Source organism: Megachile rotundata, chromosome 14 (assembly GCF_050947335.1).
Source record: "Megachile rotundata isolate GNS110a chromosome 14, iyMegRotu1, whole genome shotgun sequence".
Classification (NCBI taxonomy): domain Eukaryota; kingdom Metazoa; phylum Arthropoda; class Insecta; order Hymenoptera; family Megachilidae; genus Megachile; species Megachile rotundata.
The window spans coordinates 6,592,241-6,614,396 of record NC_134996.1 but is presented as its reverse complement, the minus strand read 5'-3'; the positions used below and the strand labels follow the sequence as shown (position 1 = coordinate 6,614,396).

The 22,156-nt window shown below is 32.8% G+C and overlaps 1 protein-coding gene across 7 annotated transcripts in view; it reads left to right on the top strand.

The window, feature by feature from the left end:
* Nucleotides 1–22,156, top strand: part of Atg16 (Autophagy-related 16) — a 792,563-nt gene that overhangs the window by 306,270 nt on the left and 464,137 nt on the right. The window contains exon 9 of one of the 7 annotated variants that reach the window (XM_076539817.1): nt 14,023–14,115. The exons of 5 other annotated variants lie outside the window; for them this stretch is intronic. In XM_076539817.1, the coding sequence (XP_076395932.1) occupies nt 14,023–14,100 (78 nt within the window). In that variant the 3' untranslated portion in view covers nt 14,101–14,115. Of the gene's footprint in view, nt 1–12,878; nt 12,918–14,022; nt 14,116–22,156 lie in introns of those variants that run through there. One more of the 7 variants, XM_076539821.1, reaches the window with a different exon arrangement.

Genomic DNA, 22,156 nt, shown 5'->3' with positions numbered 1-22,156 from the left:
TTTCTATTAAGAAACTTGCGACGGATTAGAATTCTTGAACCTTCGAAACGCATAAAGAGCCTCTGGCGCTACTTGTGGCAACTTCAATTGCAACTCTTTACAAAAGCTGTGGATTATCTGTTGTTGCAAAACTCAATACTGTTTCTTTTTCCTAATATTAGAACCATCAGTTCTGGGAAGTTTTAGATTACTTATTTACCATTTTAAGTTACAGAAGTTAAATTTATATCAATTTGAGAAAATTGAAGGATGTAGTGTAAGGAGAATGTTGTCTGTTGAATGTCTTCTTAAATCATTTTTTGTGTTATTGTTTTTTATATTTTTGATCAAGAAATGAATATTATTTATATGTTCAATTCTCTTGTATGTTAATATAATTTTAAGTACTTTGTATTACTTTTGCATTTTTTATAAAATTCGATTATATTTTTATTTTGTAGTAATATTGTTCTTAATTTTACTCCAATTAATTGTACACTTTTTCAAATAAAATATATTTGAATTAAATCTGTTTAAATTTAAATAAAATATAATTGAAGCTGTTGTTACCATAATTTCTTAAATATAAAATTTAAAAATTCAGTATAAATCAAAACAGCTTCAACAAACATAAATCTGTTACTATGAAAATTTTAAAGTTTGAGTAAAATTTAATTAAATACAACAATAGAATCTTTACTCAACAGTAATTGAATTTTTCACTTATGTTTGATTCGTCGAGTGAATTAATTTTATTAAAGAAACATAAATTGCCTTAATGAAGAAATCCTAAGAAATTAAAATGTTATAATGTTCTCCGTAAAGAAATGACGGTTTTCACGTAATTGCCAGAGACGAGAGAGAAGTTAAGGTAAAAGTCTTTGGAAGTTTACCTTCAAAGCAGAGTATTCAAAGTTAAAGGTTTGGTAAATGACGAAAACAAGAAAGTTCACGAGTGAAATCTTGTGATGTGATAAAAATGAAATTGAAAAAGTGGGGTGCTTAAATTCACTGAAAAATGCCGATGAAAACTTGAATGAACGTCCAACAAAATTTATTTATTTTAAGTTTAGTAGAACAAGATGAAATTAAGTAAAATTTGGGTGATTAATATTTGTTTTTAATCAGATAATTTTCAAATAATTTCATGTATTTTCAAGTATTTTTAAGTACTCTCAAGTATGTTCAAGTACTCTCAAGTATTTTCAAGTATTTTCAGGAATTTTCAAGTACTCTCAGGTATTTTCAAGTATTTTCAAATATTTTAAAGTACTCTCAAATATTTGTAAGTAATCGCAAGTATTTTCAAGTATTTCTAAGTATTTTGAAATACACTCAAGTATTTTTAAATATACTCAAGTATATTTAAGTACTCTAAAGTATGTTCAAGTACTTTCAAGCATTTTCAAGTATTTTCAAATATTTTCAAGTATTTTCAAGTATTTTCGAGTATTTTCAAGTATTTTTAAGTAATTTCAAGTATTTTCAAATACACTCAAGTATTTTTAAGTACTCTGAAGTATGTTCAAGTACTTTTAAGCATTTTCAAGTATTTTCAAGTATTTCCAAGTATTTTCATGTACTTTAAAGTACTCTCAAATATTGGTAAATAATTTCAAGTATTTTCAAGTATTTCTACGTATTTTCAGACACACTTAAGTATTTTTAAGTGCTCTGAAGTATGTTCAAGTACTTTCAAGCATTTTCAAGTATTTTCAAGTATTTTCGATTATTTTGAAGTAGTTTCAAGCTTTTTCAACTATTGTTAAATATTGTTTAATATTAGTAAATAATTTCCATGTGTTTTCAATTATTGTTACGTATCATCAAGATTCTTCAAGTATCTTTAACTATCTCCAGTAATTAGCAAGTATCTTCGTTTACTTTTAGTCTTCTAAAGCCATTTTCTAATGTGTTTCTTTAATGCAATGAAAAAATTATTTAACCCTAAAAACTTATACTTCTTACTCGTTAATAATTGCATCTCGTGCAATTACAAAAGTGAATTTTGATCATTCTAACAATACACTGAATATTTCATTAGAATCGAAAATTAACTCTTGCAATTTACATCAGACATAATTTGCCATAAAGTACCATAAAATATGCTGAAGCGTACTTAATGCATTTACTGTACGCACCTTAACATTACGATTCAGACTCTTTTAATTGAATTTAATGTGTAGAACCGAGATGAGCAAATGAATGCCACCGGGGCAACTGTTTCGTCGCTTCGGGCGATTATTTTCAGACGACAGCTGAATTACACTTATCAAGCTAGCGAGTGTATGGCAGAGACACGTTTAAATGAGAGAACCGTGATATGATCCTGCTTTTAGCGGACAACCTAATTCTAAAAGATTATGGAAATGAAAAGTGAGTAGGTTGTTCCTTACACTCCTTAATCGCTTTTGACGTAATTGCTGGGTAATGTTGCCTTATATTTTGCTCGGGGGCAACTCAAGATGCCCTGAGATCTCGCGGTACCAGTTGTACGTACCTGAGTTACAATTAATGGCGAAGATGATATGTAGCATATGTTTGTATGTAATCCTGAGTGTCTCACTTTCTGAATTTGCTCAAAGTTATGAAACGATTTCTTGTTTCAATAAAAAAAAAGTAAAAGATATATGAAAAAGTTTATTTTGTAAATTTTTTCAGTTTTAGAAGTTTTGGTGTGTTTACTGTTTTTATTTCGTAATTATAATTTGTCAAATTTTCTACGTTTTCCGATTTTTAAATTTGCCTAATTTTCTACGTTTTCCGATTTTTAAATTTGCCTAATTTTCCAAGTTTTCCGATTTTTAAGTTCACCTAATTTTCCAAGTTTTCCGATTTTTAAGTTTGTTTAATTTTCCAAGTTTTCCGATTTCTAAGTTCGTCTAATTTTCCAAGTTATTCGATTTTTGAGTTTGTCTAATTTTCCAAGTTTTCCGATTTTTAAGTTTGTCTAATTTTTGAACTTAATTTCGAACTTTCCAAATTTGTTTGATTTTTCAATTTTCAGTTGAGGTTCAGTTTTCCAACTCACAGATATTCAGATTTTCAAATTTCCTAATTTTCTCATTTATAAATATTCAGCTTTCAAATTAAACATGGGTGAACTTGCCTGAATATAGTTTAATATAACTAAATTTAAATAAATATGCCTAAATATACTTGTAGAGTTACATATACCAACATGCATGTACATATATATAAATATACCTAGCTACATCTAAATGTAGCTAAACATACCTAAGTCTCCATACGTGTACTTGTAGCAATGACCATATCAGTAGTACGAGTGTCTATAGTTCTCCATCGAGACCTTGCTATACAGTACAGCACCCGATGCTACATATACCTAGCTACATCTAAATGTAGCTAAACATACCTAAGTCTCCATACGTGTACTTGTAGCAATGACCATATCAGTATCAGCAGTGTTTATAGTTTTCCATTGAGACCCTGCTGTACAGTACAGAACCTGATACTAAATACACCTACCTACACCTAAATATATTTAAATATACCTGAGTCCACATAAGTGTACTTGCAGCAGAGACCATATCAGTATTAGCAGTGTCTATAGCTTTTTATCGAAACCTTGCTATACAGTACAGTACCCGATGCTACATATACCTAGCTACATCTAAATGTAGCTAAACATATCTAAGTCTCCATACGTGTACTTGTAGCAAAGACCATATCAGTGTGAAGTGCTTACAGTTCTCCACCAAGACCTTGCGGTACAGTACACTACAGTACACTAACTTTTCTTATTTATATATACTTTCCTATACCTAAATATATCTAAACATACCTAAATCCCCATAAATGTATTGGAAGCAAAGACCATATCAGTATTAAGTGCCTATAGTTCTGTAGACGTTGCGGTACAGTACCCGATACAGTAACCGATACAGATCCCTCGTCAGCTCTTCGCGAAAGGAATAAACAAACAGTTCATCAAGTTTCAACGATCGATTTCTGTTTATCACCCAACAGTGTCCCGCGGCAAAAGGGTTAATTTCTCTTAGCAGTTATTCGATCTGGTAGAAGTTGGATGGAAGCAGGCGAAACAAGACCGTCTGCGAAATGCATGGCGTGGCTCTCGACGATTTAATTAAAGTACGCGATCCGAGAACCGGTGAAAGCAGACAGTAAGAACTCGAAGTCAGTTTTCCGGTTTAGCGCTGTAGCGGCCCCACCTTTTCTCTTCAGGTTTACCCTTTGAGTCTGCTAACTGCCTACCGTCTTGCCAGGTAAAAGTTGCCTGGCGATTCCTTCTTCTCCGATGGTAGGGGGTGCTCGAAACTTTTTACGGGGCACCCTCATTGAAAGCGGAACCGCAGACGGCAGTGTTCATTGAAAGAAGTAGCTGCGGTCGCAGGAGCATCCTCGCCCTTCGGAATATCGCCTCTCGTGATTAGCGGCCAGATGAAGGATAGAGGGGAACAAGGAAGAGGAGCTGGATAGAGCATCGTGGAAAGAATACCGCTTAGGAACGAAGATCGTTGCCGATACGCTCCCGATACCGAGACCAACGAGACGTCTACCAAACGGCCGAGGCAAAGCGGATAAAAAGACTCAGGCTTGACTGAAGCGGATAAGGAAGAGGAGCACCATGAGGAAGAGGGAAAATGATACACTCCGAGACAAAACTATGAGACTTCGCGTAATTCGCTTGTTGTCGATCGTAGATGCGACTGTGCTTCAGATTTGTACGTGAGGTATATTGGGTTTTAATTTTAGTGTAATTTTATATCTGTCAAAGATTTCAGGTATCTGAATTCCCTAGTTTTCATTGTTTGAAATTTCTGTGTTCTGTGATTCGTTTACTCGCAAATTACTATATACTCGAAGTATTATGTTTTTAAATTTCTATATTTTTAAATTATCTTAATGCTAAATTATACTTCCAAATCACTACACTCCCAAATCATTTATTGTCAAATTAGTGTAATCCCAAATTACTATATTTCCAAATCACTTTACTTACAAATTTCTATACTCCCAAATTATTACACTCTTAAATCACTGCATTGCCAAATTACTGTGATCGCAAATTGCTATATTCGCAAATCACTACACTCTCAAATCATTATATTCCCAAATCACTATATTGCCAAATTACTGTAATCCTAAATTACTATATTCCCAAATCACTTTACCCACAAATTGCTATATTCTCTAATTACTACACTCCCAAATCACTATACTCTCAAATTACTACACTCCCAAATCACTATATTGCCAAATTACTATACTCCCAAATTACTACACTCCCAAATCACTATATTGCCAAATTACTGTAATCCTAAATTACTATATTGCCAAATCACTTTACCCACAAATTGCTATATTCCCTAATTACTACACTCCTAAATCACTATACTCTCAAATTACTACATTCCCAAATCACTATATTGCCAAATTACTATACTCCCAAATCACTATATTGCCAAATTACTATACTCCCAAATTACCACACTCCCAAATCACTATACTTTCAAATTACTACACTCCCAAATTACTATATTGCCAAATTACTATATTCTCAAATCACTACACTCCTAAATCACTATACCCCCAAATTACTACACTCCCAAATCACTTTACTCACAAATTACTATATTCCCAAATTACTACACTCCGAAATCACTATACTTCCAAATTACTATATTCTCAAATCACTTTACTCGCAAATTGCTATATTCCCAAATCACTACACTCTCAAATTACTATATTGCCAAATTACTGTAATCTCAACTCTCTATAATCCCAAATTTCTATATTTCCCTCTACATACACTTCTAGTTCTATACTTCCCTGTTACATAAATTCCTACACTTTGCAATTTATGTATTCCTAAATTTCTATGTTTCTCAAATCAATATATTTTCAAATGGTTATGTTCCTAAATTATGGTTATATAGTTATATTATCATGTTCCTAAATTATGGCTACATTCCTTTTAACCTTCATAACCTGAAAAATTGTACAAAATTAACAACAAATTTTCGATGTTTAATTCTGGAATCAAGTCTACTATAACAAGAATTATCTAGTACGAAACATGATCATTTTACGTAAAATAAATCTAGTACCACTGTTCTAATACTTCCATACTAGAGTGTACATAGCATTCAGAAAAAGTCACCGTATCAACTTGCCTCATTCTCTTTTATACGCTCCGCAAAATGAGCTCTAGAAATTCAAAGATTAGATCTATTTTCCTTGTCATTCTATCTGATTATTATATGAGACTGCTATAACCAATTGTTCGCTTGCGTTGATAAAAGGAATAAGAGGAGGAGTACGTTTTTTGTTTTAATCAAATGCTGTCGCAGCATTTTTCAGTAACCTACCAGAACCCTTCTTCTGGTGTGTAAACATTATCAGATGCTCTTTCAAATTTGTGTCATAGTTTTATAATTTTTTTAGTAATTTTATCGTGGAATGTAAGAATAGAGGTTCTTAAAGCATGAATTAACTCGTGATCAGAACTCAAACGCAGCCACACTTCATCTTCCCGGACATTTTCTTGTGAGGAGCGAACAGTATTTAAAATTCACTTGATTTTCGTTGTCTTATAGTTTTGTCACAGAGTGTAAAAATTGAGGATCGTAAAACACGACTTAACTCATAATCAAGTAACAAACTATTAATAATTAATTTTGAGAGACGCATCTAGCAAGTGAACAGTACCTCAAGAGGTTAATCGAACGTAACTACGCTTCCTTTATCTTTTTAGAACTCTTCTTGTGGCGCTTGAACTGTATTTGAAATTTCTTTGAATTTTCGTTGCCTTACAGTTTTGTCACTGAAACTAAAACTAAAACTGGAACTAAAACTTAACTAAAACTGTAAAAGTGGAGAATTGTAAAAGACATGAGTTACCACTCGATCGGTCAACAAATTGGTAATAATTAGATCTGAGTGATGTATCTAACAAATAGACTGCGTCTCAAGTTAATCAAATCTAACGCTTCATCTTTGCAGACTTCTTGTGGCGCGCGAATAGTATTTGAAACTCGCTTGATTTTCTTATACTTCTGTCGCAAAAAATAAGACTGAAACTGAAACTTAACCAAAACTGTAAAAGTGGAGAATTGTAAAAGACATGAGTTACCACTCGATCGGTCAACAAATTGGTAATAATAAGATCTGCGTGATGTATCTAACTATATCTCTATATCTCAAGTTAACCTAACCACGTTTAATCCTTCCAGACTTCTTCTTGTAGCGCACGAACAGTATTTGAAATTCGCTCGATCTTATAGTTTTGTCGTAGAGTGTAAAAATGAACATAAAAGAGAAGCCGATCCCGAGTCGTGAGTCTCACCTCCGTTCTCCTTATAATCATAATAAAGTGAACGTTGGCATCTCACCACCGCAGGGTACGTCGTGGCTGAACCAGGAAGGGCGTGTCCCTGAAAGAGAAGAAGCAGGATGGAAATGAAGTCTGGATAGAATCGAAGTGACTGCGGTCACTTCTTGCCCCTGCGCCGATCGTCCCTCGAACACCAGTTTGATTCTCTCGTTTACACTCTGCGTTGCCCACCGACGTTAATCGCGCCTTTTATTTATCCGATGCAAATTGAATGCGTATAGAATCGCGTGTGCCGGTAGCTCTGCGGAAACTGCCCCAACGAATTGCGAGCAAAACGTCAGCGGGAGACGCGCGTCACTCGATTACACGCGCGCTCGTGGTCGATCGTCGTTTGTACCAGAATCACTGAAACTAGGAAAAAAGGAGGGAAAAAATACAGTGGCTAGCAAGCGAATTGTTTTTCGAGATACGTTTCTCGACTGGGGAAAATAAATGTCACCCGGTGAATTGGTATTATTAGGTCCGTGCAGAAGCTTACGTCGAGTTTGTTTTTTGGAGTGGGTGCATTTATGTCTGATACTATATTTGATGCTGGAGTTTTAAGATTTTTGGACTTTGTGAATTCGGGATGTTGGAATTTCGGGATTAAGAAATTTTTAGATTTGCAATTTTTGGGAAACTGAGATTTGAGATTGGTATTTCTGAATTTATGGAATTTTGAATTTTGGAATTTTGGAACCTTAAAAATTTGGAAGTTTGGAATGTTGGAAACCTGAGATCTGAAATTGGTATTTTCGAACTTAAAGAATTTTGAATTTTGGAGTTTTGTAATTTTAGAAATTTGGAAGTTTGGAATTTTGGGAACCTGAGATCTGAAATTGACATTTTTGAATTTAGTTAATTTTGAATTTTGGAGTTTTGGAATCTTAGAAATTTGGAATTTTTAGATTTTGGGAACCTGAGATCTGAGAGTGGTATATCTGAATTTTGGGATTTTGGAATCTTAGAAATTTGAAATTTTGGGATTTTAGAACCTTAAAACCTTGAAATCTTGAAACCCTAGAATTCTGAAAACTTGGAATATTAAAGTTTTGGAGACTTGAAACTTGGGTCCTTAGAACATTGGGATCTTGGAACCTTGAAACCTAGGAACCTTGGAACCTTGGAACCTCGGAACCTTGGAACCTTAGAACCTTAGAACCTTGGTACCTTGGAACCTTTGTATCTTGGAACCTTGGAACCTTGGAACCTTGGGATCTTGGAACCTCGGAACCTTGGTACCTTGGAACCTTGGAAGCTTGGAACCTTGGAACCTTGGGATCTTGGAACCTTGGAACCTTGGAAGCTTGGAACCATGGAACCTTGGGATCTTGGAACCTTGGGATCTTGGAACTTTGGAACCTTGAGATCTTGGAACCTTGGAACCTCGGAACCTTGGAACCTTGGAACCTTGGAACCTTGGAGCCTTGGAACCTTGGAACCTTGGAACCTTCGAACCTTAGAACCTTGGTACCTTGGAACCTTTGGATCTTGGAACCTTGGAACCTTGGGATCTTGGAACCTCGGAACCTTGGAACCTTAGAACCTTGGAACCTTCGGATCTTGGAACCTTGGAACCTCGGAACCTTGGAACCTTGGAACCTTGGAACCTTGGAACCTTGGAACCTTAGAACCTTGGAACTTTGGAATTTTAGAACCATGGAACCTAGAACCTTGAAACCTGGGACCTTGGAACCTCAAAATCTTAGAACCCTAACAACCTGGAATTTTACACTTCCAAAAATTAGAAAGTATTTAATTTTACTACCCCGAAATTTTTTAATCCTCGAATTTTGGTATTTAATGATTTTAAAAGTTTACATTCTTGAAACTCAGAAATTCTGTAAGATTTCTTAAATGGTAGCATTACACTATATTTTCTATATAAAATTTTAAGAACTATCATACACAACATAACAGTCCAGTGCCTTCTTCTTAATACAAATTTCATTTCACAAGAATCCAAAAACCCCTGTAACTCTTCCGCTCCATTTACCAACGTTACTCCGCACTTTATAAACCTCCGTTTGAAACATCGGCCATAACCTTGAAATTTCACACAACGCAACACATGTTGATAGATTTTGCCGTTCAGGAACCCCAGCGAACAATCAGAAAAACTCGTTTCACCCTTCATACGTCTTCAGCTTCTTCATACGTGCGAAGCGTTTTCGCTGGAACGAGAAAACAGTTACGAGGTGTCAATTCGACACTTGTGAGGAATATCGCGAACGCACGGTCGTGAAGGCCGGAAACAAGCCGAAGATAAACGCGATTCGATTCTCGAGAATGTACAGTCAGAAGCAAATCTGTATTTCTTAGAGAGAATGTGGCAGTCGATGGATGTGGTGGACATATAGTTGGTACATATAGGAATTTTTGAATTTGAGTATTTTCGGATGAGTGGACAGTTTGGGGACTTTGATAGTTAGAAATGTTGAACAGTTTGGGACCATGGGAATTTCGAGACATGGAAATTTGGAAACTTTGGTACGCAGTGGGTTGAAAATTTGGGGATATTGGAATTTGGGGACTGTGGTATTCAGAAGTAGATTAACAATTTGGGGACGAAGGAATTTGGGGCTATGGTATTCAAAAGTAGATTAACAATTTGGGGACGTAGGAATTTTGACTTTGGTACTCACTGGGTTAATAATTTGAGGACATAGGAATTTGGGGACTTTGGTACTCACTGGGTTAACAATTTGAGGACATAGGAATTTGGGGACTTTGATACTCACTGGGTTAACAATTTGGGGATATTGGAATTTGGGGACTGTGGTATTCTGAAGTAGATTAACAATTTGGGGACGAAGGAATTTGGGGCTATGGTATTCAAAAGTAGATTAACAATTTGGGGACGTAGGAATTTTGACTTTAGTACTCACTGGGTTAATAATTTGGGGACATAGGAATTTGGGGACTTTAGTACTCACTGGGTTAACAATTTGGAGACGTAGGAATTTGAGGCTATGATATTCAGAAACAGATTAACAATTTGGGGACATTGGTATTCACTGGGTTAACAATTTGAGGACATAGGAATTTGGGGACTATGGTATTCAGAAGTAGATTAACAATTTTTAATATAGTAGGTCAAGTTCCAACATCCCCAAATACTTATGTCCCCAAACTACGTCACCCAATTCTAGCATTCATAATCCCTACATCCGCAAATTCCCATGTACAAAACTTTCATGGTCTCCATATACCTCGAAACATGTACAAATCCATAAGGTCTCAAAATACCCAAATTCCAACATGCCAAAGTGTTATAATCCAAAAATTCCAAAACCCTACATCCCCAAATTCAAAATTCACAAAACTGGTGTACCCCTAAATCCTATACTTAGTCCATGTCTCCATGTCTCCAATACCCCAGAATCCGTAAAAATTAAGAAGCAAGATGAGCCTGATCGCCATATTGTCCCCAGAGTGGTCAGATTTGCTATCGACTGTACGTACGCGACGCATTACCAACAATTGCAATAAAAGGAGAGCAGCATAGACAGAAGGTAGGCTTATTAATCGAGTTCACCGATCCGTGTTCTTTCGCGGAATCGCGACCGGATTCGCGAGAAATAATTGCAAGCATGGCCGTCACCTTTACACGAAACTGATTTGCTCCATTACAGGTGCGCGTTCGCCATTGAATAATTTATGCGATCGAACGCCGCTATGGTGGGTGGTACCATAATTCAAGGAGCGGCTATCGATAGAACAGGGACGCGGTCACGGACTGGTATTCGCGTATGTGGGCGTATATAAACAAGACAGCGTGTCGATCTAATCGATCCCCTGAAGAATGTTCATGCACCAGCCACTGACCTATACTGTTGATTCCATTGCGCTACCTTGTCTGTTTAATAGTTGCGAAGAGGTGGAGCATGGGACTCCATTATGGTATGGGTTCCTAATATGGCACCTTCGACTCATGTCGGTACCGTAATATCTGTAATTATGCGCTACCTTGATTGATCGGGGAAATTGATCCCTGAATACGTAGTGCTGCTGTTTCAGGGTGTAGGTGCGATTTTTTATGTGCGGTGGACATAGTTGCGGTAGACGTGATTGGAATATATTAATTTTAGAAGTATGTAAAATTGCAACTTGGTAATTTTAGGTGTTCGTGATTTTGCAACTTTGTCATTTTAGAATTAAGTGATTTTGTAACTTTGCCAATTTAGAATTTCGTGATTTTGCAACTTTGTCATTTTAGAATTTTGGAATTTTGCAACTTTGCCATTTTAGAATTTTATGATTTTGCGACTTTGTCATTTTACAATTGGCTGATCTTGCAACTTTATAATTTCCAATTTTCAGATCTTGCGACTTTATAATGTTAGAATTTCGTGATTTCCCAGCTTTGTCAGTTTAGATTTTTGCGATTCTGCAACTTTGCCACTTTAGAATTTTGTGATTTTACAACTTTGTCATTTTACAATTGGCTGATCTTGCAACTTTGTAATTTACGAATTTCGTGATTTTGCAACTTTATCATTGCAGAATTTTGTGGCTTTGCAACATTGTCAGTTTAGAAATCTGTGATTATGCAACATTGTCATTTTAGAATTTCGTGATTATGCAATTTTGTAATGTTAGGATTTTGCGATTTTCCAACTTTATCATTTTTGAATTTTATGATTTTGCAAATTTGTAATTTTAGAATTTTACAATTTAGCAATTTTGTAATGATATTAGTTTAGAAATTTAGAAATTTGAAGTGTTCGAATTTTGAAATTTTTATGTTTTGAAACTTTTTAATTTCAGATACTTGAAAATTTCGAATTTTGAACTTTTGTATTGAATGAAGGAATTTTTGAATTCTTTAATTTTTGAATTTTGAGTGCTGAGCATTTAGAAATTTAGGAATCTTGGGTTTTTAAATTTTGGAATTTTCGAATAGTGAAATTTTGTTTTCACGACTTCAAACATTTACAATTGCAGTCTTAAAATTTCCCAAATTTGCAAATTCCGAAATATACATTTTTTAATCTCTGGAAATTGGAAATTCTGAAAGTTTAATATTAATCAAGTTCATTCAGTATTATGACCATAAATTTTGAATATGTACTTGGAATGTTTGTCAGAACCTCAACTTTCTGTAGACTGATATCAGCAAGAGAAAAAAAGACAATAATACTTTGATGAATGAATATGGTCATCGACATCGTACGACACTGAACATCGACTCGAGCTCATTATCAGCATTTCTCATCTTCTGAAGCAGTCAAGCGTGAACGATACACGTGTCGTTTACAGATCGACGAGATTTACGACCACGCTATATTTCTACGACCACTGTGCATCAGTATTGTGTCCATGTTACTTGCAGCATTGTTATTCAAATCTTTTTTTGGAATCAATTGTTTGTTTCTGATTTTGTCTCAAATTTTCACTTTTGTTCTAATCAGTGATGCTGTGGAGGTACAAATACAATAGTCAACCATGATATTATAATTATAATTAGATGATATTATAATTACTATATAACATGAATTTTTGAATTTTTAATAAAGAGTCGATTTTAAATTTTTTTCAGGTAAGACATTTGAAGCCTCCTTGATGGGATTTTGAAAATGTTCGATTCTTCTACACGTAAGTTATAATTAATTGTTGTTAATTTTGATAGTTTAGAAATGAACAACAAAAATATATACATAACAGTAATTTTATAAGATTTATAATTTTTTATAAGTTTGATTTTATGTTTTTCGTTAATTCTGATTTTAGGACTTTTTTCGTTCTATTTTTATAACATTTACTAATTTTAATTTTATGACTTTTATTCATTTTAATTTTGTAGGTATTAATTCTTGATTAATATTATTTGCTAATTTTTATTATTAAACTTTTATTCATTTCAAATGGACAACTTTTATTAATTCTATTTTTATAGCATTTATTAATTTTTATGTTATGACTTTTTTTAATTCTAATTTTATATCATTGATCATTTTAATTTTGTAGCTTTTATCAATTTTAATTTTGTAACTTTCATTAATTTTAATTTCATAATTCATAATAATTCCAATTTCATAACTTTCATTAACTTAATCTTATCACTTATACTAACTCTATTTTTATGATTTTTATTAATTTCAATTTTATAACATTTATTAATTTTAATTTCATAATTTTGTTGATACTATATTTACATTTTTTATTAACCCTAATCCTACAACTCATCAATGTGAACTATGTAACTTCTGTATAAAAAAACATTTTTTATATAAATACCACAAAATATACTTCATTGAATTCATCAAGGTATCCAGTTCAGTGAATCACCATATATAAATACTTCTTTCAAAATCTAGTATACTCTACAATTTTAAACGTTCATAAGAATTACACAAAATTGTAAATATTCATAAAAATTGAATAAAATTGTAAACGTTCATAAAATATGTACAGAATTGTAAACCTTCATAAGAAGTGTAAAAACTTCATTCTTTCATGAACAGCATACTTTATACAAAAATGTCAATTTTCAGAAGAATTGCACAAAATTATAAATCTTCATAAATAATTAACAAAATGTATGAAATTTTAAAATTACCAATGACCTAAATTGTTAAACACTCAAATATTAAAAACTTGGTATTTGTATGTAATCTTGAAAGCAATTAAACTAATTCAGGAACCATGACTCCAGTGTCACGTGACTTCTCTTATTGCTACAGAGACAAACTATTAATCGACTCCATAGTTTCAATCTGAAATTTGGTACGAACCGAGACACTGCGGGCAACTGGCAATAATTAAATCACACGAAACTCCCGAAAGACTGAAATTGACGTTTCATTAGCAACGAAACATTCTCCAATTACACTGTTCAACACGAATTTTGTTTTCTAATACCCATTGGGTGATCCTTGTAGAGTTTCTCGTCCTGAACAAGAATCCGAAAACCGAATTGCTCTATCACCCTCAGTTTTTGAAAAACACGAGCTTTTGTAAAAACACGTGTTTTGGGTAGAAAATGCGATATTGCGAGGAAACTAAAAAAGCTAGGACATTCAAATTAATTTTAAAAGATAGAGGAGAGTGTCCTGAATAAATTGGTATATATAGTTGTTATATTGCATAATTCTAAATAGGTGTAAATATTGATGAAAGTTTAAAAAACGGCCGTGGTACGCATTTCCTACGTATTATTTTTGCATTTTTAGAAAAAGTTATTTGTCTAGCGCGAATTCGCTATACAGGATCGAATTCTATGGACATTTCTGATTAAGAAACTATACGGGGTAAGTGTTGTAGCTGTATGCAATTCCAGTAAATCGAAAAAATATCTGCCGGGATCACGCACGCGGCGTTTTGCCGCCAGGCGGCCATAGCTCGCTCTCCTCGCCGAGTCAGTGCCGTAGCTACGCGCAATCAACATCAATGATGGGGCTTAATATGCATCCACTTTTTATATTTACAATGTTTAATTTTTTTTAATATTATTATTTCATAATTATTATTATTCATATTTTGTTATTATTCGTTATTATTTTTAGCTACCAACGATACAATTATAAAATATTATAATTCAAAATTAAAAAATCAAATGATTGACAGATTTGAAATCTGTTTATAATATAGAAAAACTTTCTATTGTATACATTTTATTTTTTCTATATTATAAACAGATTTCAAAACTGTCAATCATTTGATTTTTTAATTTTGAATTATAATATTTTATAATTGTATCGTTGGTAGCTAAAAATAATAACGAATAATAACAAAATATTAATAATAATAATTATGAAATAATAATATTAAAAAAAATTAAACATTGTAAATATAAAAAGTGGATGCATATTAAGCCCCATCATTGATGTTGATTGCGCGTAGCTACGGCACTGACTCGGCGAGGAGAGCGAGCTATGGCCGCCTGGCGGCAAAACGCCGCGTGCGTGCTCCCGGCAGATATTTTTTCGATTTACAGGAATTGCATACAGCTACAACACTTACCCCGTATAGTTTCTTAATCAGAAATGTCCATAGAATTCGATCCTGTATAGCGAATTCGCGCTAGACAAATAACTTTTTCTAAAAATGCAAAAATAATACGTAGGAAATGCGTACCACGGCCGTTTTTTAAACTTTCATCAATATTTACACCCACTTAGAATTATGCAATATAACAATTATATATACCAATTTAATCGGGAAACTCTCCCCTATCTTTTAAAATTAATTTGAATGTCCTAGCTTTTTTAGTTTCCTCGCAATATCGCATTTTCTACCCAAAACACGTGTTTTTACAAAAGCTCGTGTTTTTCAAAAACTGAGGGTGATAGAGCAATTCGGTTTTCGGATTCTTGTTCAGGACGAGAAACTCTACAAGGATCACCCAATGGGTATTGGAAAACATAAAAAAAGTTTAAATTTGTTGGACAGTGTTATTATTGTACGAGTACGAAATGTATAATTGGAAATCATGTAAATTTATGCGGGTAATTATTACGCGATTTTTAATTATTTTCATCATTCATACATTTTGAATACTCTTCCGTTTCATACTTGTTTAATTAAAATATTTCTGTGAATACGTAAACAGTATGTAATTAAGCGTAAATGTTCGCAGTTTATTAGTAATTAGTAAATGAAGAGAGTTGGTATTCAGAAATTGAAATAAAAATAACAACTTGAAAATTTGAAATTTCTTTGTTGTTAAATGTTTATGATTTTTAGTTTGTTAGTTTATAAATATGAAAAATAGAGTGTTTGAAAATCTGTACATTTGTAAATTGTGGAGCATTAAGTGTGTGTGTAGATTTGTAAATTTTCAAAAAATTAAAAGTTTGTAAATTTGGTTACATTGAAATTGAACTTGGTATTTTAGAAAAATTAGTATAGGTATTTATATTTCTAGATTTTCAAGTTTACAAATTTCCAAAATTCTAAATTATTGTAGACATTTGGATTTGAAAGTTTTTCAACTAAAAATTCAAATATGGAAATATCCAATTTTGTAAATTTCTAGATTTATAATTTGGAGAGCTGTATATTTGTAAATTTGTGAATTTGTGAATTTTTGAATTTTTGAATTTATAAATTTGTAAATTTGTGAATTTGTGAATTTATGAATTTGTAAATTTGTAAATTTGTAAATTTGTAAATTTGTAAATTTGTAAATTTGTAAATTTGTAGATTTGTAGATTTGTAGATTTGTAGATTTGTAAATTTGTAAATTTATGATTTTATAAATCTGTAAAATAACCTTGTAAACGTGTAAACTTGAGGACCTATAATTTTATAAGTTTTAAAATCTGTAAAACTGTAAATTTGTAAAATTACAAAATGCTAATCTGTCAATTTATAGATCTGTAAATCTACAATTCAGTAAATCTGTAAATCTACAAGTCCAATATAATAAATCCTACAAGTATAATATACCTATAAATCCACAAATTCCTAATCTAACCTAAAATTTGTATAATCCTCAAATTATCAAAAATCACAAATTAAAACTACTTAAATCTCCCCCAAAAAATATTAAAATTTCTTAAAAGCACAAACTCTAAAATTGAAAAAATTCTTTACATCAAAATTTCGCGACCTGCAAATAAAAATAAAAATCGTAAACAGCTACCTGTTACAGGTTAGACCGTCACGAGTATTATAGCGAAATCATGCCATTCCATTTCAATGGCATTGTTCGCAAACCCGTCGACTTGCAACCGCAATCATTTTTGTCCTTGGATTACCTTGGTTTGCACAGTTTATAATTTTCTCCCGCAACGGAGACGAACGTTTTCTTCTTGTACTTGTTTTGTCCTCCGGTCGTTCTACCCGTTCAGCTTTCTTACTCGTACAACCGATTACGGTAACTACATTGTTACCGAGCCCGACAAGATTGCTTTCCGTAAACACCAATCTTCCGGCGAACGATACGTCGTGACCTTTACAAACGACGTCAAATTTGCCAAGGTCGCTTGAAGTATGCAAAGGCCTTACTCTCTAACTGTACTTTATGCAATTCGGAGAAATTGCTCGGTAATTTTGCTACTTTGAGCGATTTCTCAATAACAGATGCATGCGTATGATTTATATTCTGGAATTGAGTATAGTAGATTTTTGTATGAAAGTATTTATATAGAGTAATTTATTGCACTGGATACCTTGATGAATTCAATGAATAATATTTTGTGGTATTTATATAAAAAATGTTTTATGAGGTTTGAAAATCACTTTTTGTGACAATTTACATTGTTGCAAAATTTTGTTGAATTTTTATGAAAGTTCAAAATTGCACAATTTTTATGAAAGACTACATCTTTTTATAATTTTCATGAAAGTTTAAAAATCACTTTTTGTGACAATTTACATTGCTGTAAAATTTTCTTGCTTTTTTATGAAAGTTCATAACTGTGCAATTTTTATGAAACTTAAAATTTTTGTAAAATTTTTTCTGAAGACTCAATGATATGTTAAATAATACAACTACTAAAAATAGTAAATAATTCATACAATCATGAAGTGTTATTAAATATTATTTATTATCATAGAGCATCGTTACATTATTTCAAAGAAGCATCCACTCTAAAGCAGCATTTGGAAGTTATGAAATTGCTAAACTAAGCTCCAAAATGTGCAAGTATATCGAGACATTAAAGAACATTACATTTAGTATTAATTTATTCCTTTTGAGAAAGATCCAAAGGAAAAACCGTAGCGAGAAGTGACAAATTAGAGCGTCGTTTAATTTAATTTATTTATTCGCTGGAATTAAAGGGAGATCAAAGAAATCCCTGCTATGAAAGCTACCACATCCTTCTGAAATTACCACTAAGACCACAATGAGTGCACCTAGAGGAGTACCGGTCCTTTGTCGAGGGCTTCGTACACCACTTTAATTAATCTCGTTAAAATTAGCCCCCGTTGAGTAACAGGCGACGTAAAACGAGAACCAAGTACAATGATTTGACTTCTCGACACGGATTTTCGACAATATCAAACCATTTTCCACCATATCATTGTGTAATTCAGCCGTTTTGGAACTTGAACAGCTTCAAACAATTCACGGAATGCAGCCATTTTAATTGGTCGCGGAAGGGGAGCTTTGAATGAGAGAAATGTTAGACCTTTTAATTGCTACTAATTGAAGAATTATGTAATTTGTATCGTATGTATAATGAACGGCAAAGAGTAGGATTAAATAACTTGAAAGGTTAAGTGCTGTACATTCTTAGAATTTCAAAACGGAATTACCTTTCAGTCTTTTTATTTCTCAATTCTTGACTTTAAATTCCGGATTCTCAAATATTTAACTTCGAAATTCATTGAATGATTTTTATTTTCATTATCAAAGTGCCAAAGCAAACACAAATTGTAAAATATATCTGAATAAATATCTAAAATTCTGAATTAAAATATAAATTTCACAATCCCGAATTTCGTAGGCCTTCATAAAATTTGTACAAAATTATATACTTTCATATTACGGAATTGCGTTATACAGACTTGTAAACTTTCATCAAAGTTGTGTGAAATAAACTTTCATCAAGATTGTACAAATTGTAAACTTTTGCGAAGAGTACAATGATGCAAACTTTCTTTATAATTGTAGAAAATTGTAAACTTTCATGAAAATGGTATAAAATAGCAAACTTTCATCAAAAGTGTGCAGAATAAACTCTCATAATTGTAGAAAATTGTAAATTTTCATTGAAATTATAAAAGTTTTCAACTTTCATGAAAATTGTCATTTTTGCATAAAATTTATCATTGCTTTTTCTTTAATATTATGACAGCACGTCACCCCATATATAACTAACACATGTTTCTATACTGATCTAACAAGTGTATTATTAAAAATTTATTCAAACTTAAAACACTACTGGATGCAATTTCTAATTGCTTCAGTGTAGCAGTCCATGTGTTGTAAAGTCATTAATATTTCAGTTAAAATAAAATGAAGCAGTAAAAATTTATTTCCATTTTGTTTTGTTATGAATAATTATTTCTATTATATTATTATCAGTAATTTTTGTAAAGTAAATATAAGTTTCAAATTAATTCCTCTGAACATGTAATACAATAATTAATAACTAATCGTATAGTACAGTAATTAAATTGAATTGAGATAAAAATTGTAGTGGATTTGACCCCCAAAAAAACCCAATTTCGTGCAGCTATCTGCAGGTGAACGATAGACATTACGAGGTCAAATAGAAGTCACTGTTTCTGAAACTTGTCCCCCGTTGTTCGGTTAAACTTTGTCTTTGTACGTGGGTCAATTAGACGGAATTCGTCGAACTTTGTTCGCACAACAGGCATCCTGTGCAACTGTCGCACAAGACGTTGTCGTGACTTTTCGTTGCAGCGAAATGGCGAAAACTGTTTTACTCAGTTGTATGCTTGGTTGCGTCGTGGGTCTTCAGATAAGGGTGCATCTCTGAATTTGACAATTTTTTAATTCCTTAATTTTTCGATATCTTAGATTTCTAAATTCTTGTATTTTTTGTTGCAAAAGATTTTGCATTTTCAAATTATTGATTTTCATTTTCAAGATTTTGCATTTTCAAATTGTTGAATTTTGAGACTTCTGAGTTCTCAACTTCATGCATTTCGAAATTTAAATATTTTTAAATTCTTACATATCGAAATTCTTATTTTATAAATTTTTTCCAAATTCCTACATTTTTGAAATTTTTGTATTCTCAAGCTTTTACCTTCCAAAATCTCAAATTCTTGAAATTCCAGTATTTCAAAATTTTCGATTTTTTTATCTAAATTCAAGTTCCTAAATTTATAATTTTTCTGTAATTTTAGAATTTCAAGTTTCTAAATCTCCAAATGGCCAAATTTCAAAATCTCCAATTTTTACATTTGATGATTTCAAATTCTGATATTTCAAAGTTTCTAAATTCTCACATTTTTAAATATCTCAAATTGCCAATTCTATAAATTTACAAATATTGTAAATTTCTTTCCCTCCCCAAATTTCCCCCAATTCTATAAATTTACAAATATTGTACATTTCTTTCCCTCCCCAAATTTCCCCCAATTTCTAAATTTCTGCATATGATAAATATTCCACATAAACTGTATTCCAGATCTTCCACCTAAATCTCCAAACGCCCAAATTTCCCAAATTCATAAATTCTTAGAACAGTCAGATTTGTTCTTAACTGCACCGATATCCAGTTTCAGCGTGAAGAGAACCGGCTGCTGCCTCGAATATACTCGTCGTAATATCCAGCCTTGTTAACCAGCTTAATTAGTAGCACGCGTACGAAAACGCGCGTGCCAAGTTTCTCTGTATGGCCGTCTGTGATTATGTCTGACTGCCTACGAACGCTAACTACTGCCTCTTCTTTCGACTCTCACCTGTTCCGAAAGATTGATCACCGGTATTATTTATACAACCCTGCAGATGTTAATTAGATGGATCAAAAAGCAACATCTGGTGCTGTGTGAAGTTCCAACGGTAAACAGGGGCTAGCAGATGCGTTAGACTTCTATTGTATCACATTTTCATGAACTTTTCCATTCCTTTTCATAAACGTTGCAATTTACTTCTTTAACTCATAAAAATATTAATTTGTTCACAAAGATTATGAAATTTTCATAATTTCATTTAATTACAAGTTTCATATGTACATTTTACTACAATTCGTATTTGGTATCAAGCTTCTAGATTTAATTTCCTAAATCTGACAAAAAGTTGTCAAACTTCATGATATGTAGTTTTAAAATGTTTTGTACATTTAGTGGGAAATTATATCAAGCTTCCAAATCTGTTTTCTTCTGAATATTTGACATTTTTTTCGATTTGGTACGTTTAATTGCAAATGGTACGTTACCTCACAATATTATGTCAGACGTCAGAGTACTATAAAACATTAACTCTACCATGCCTACACACGTACAAGCGAAACCGTAGCAGATACGACCTTTTGTTAGAGGAGTAAACTTTCTTAGAATGAGCCAAAACCCCTAGAAGAATTGTCAAAAGTGCCTGAAGGTGGTTACTGAGGGTCCTAGGAGTGCGAATACCCCAGCGAGCTGACAACTAGATGTGACTAACCTACCAAAACATCGTTAGAATATAATGACTGCAGTCTTATTGTTGCTAGGAGTAAAGAATTGATCTAAAGATACAAATGTGAATGAAAAACCGTGAAACACCTAAAAGCTTGCAGCCTTAACCTTGCGAAGTTTCAATCTTCCAAAATTTTAATCTTCTAAAGTTCCAACATTGCAATGTTCCAACCTTTCAAAGTTTTAACATTCCAATGTTCCAACTTTTTAAAGTTCCAACGTTGCAATATTCCAACCTTCCAAAGTTCCAACTTTCCAAAGATTTAACATTTCAAAGTTTTAACTTTCAAAAGTTCCACCCTTGCAAAGTTTCATTCTTCCAAAGTTCTAATCTTTCAAAGTCCCAATATTGCAATGTTCCAACCTTCCAAAGTCCCAACCACACAATATTCCAACCTTCCAAAAGTACTCATCTTCTAAAGTTTGAATCATCCGAAGGTTCGATCTTTCAAGGTTCCGACCTTCCACTGTTCCAACTTTCCAAAGTCCCAACCTTCCCTATGTTCCAACTTTCAAAAGTCCCAACCTCGGAAAGTTTCAATCTATCAAAGTTCTAATTTTCCAAAGTCCCATCATTAAAATGTTGCAAGCTTCCAATGTTCCAACCTTGCAAAGTTTCAATCTTCCAAACTTCTAACCTTCCAAAGTCCCAACCATGCAATATTTTAACCTTCCAAAGTACTCATCTTCTAAAGTTTGAATCATCCAAAAGTTCAATCTTTCGAAGTTCCGACCTTCCACTGTTCCAACTATCCAAAAACCCAACCTTCTCTATGT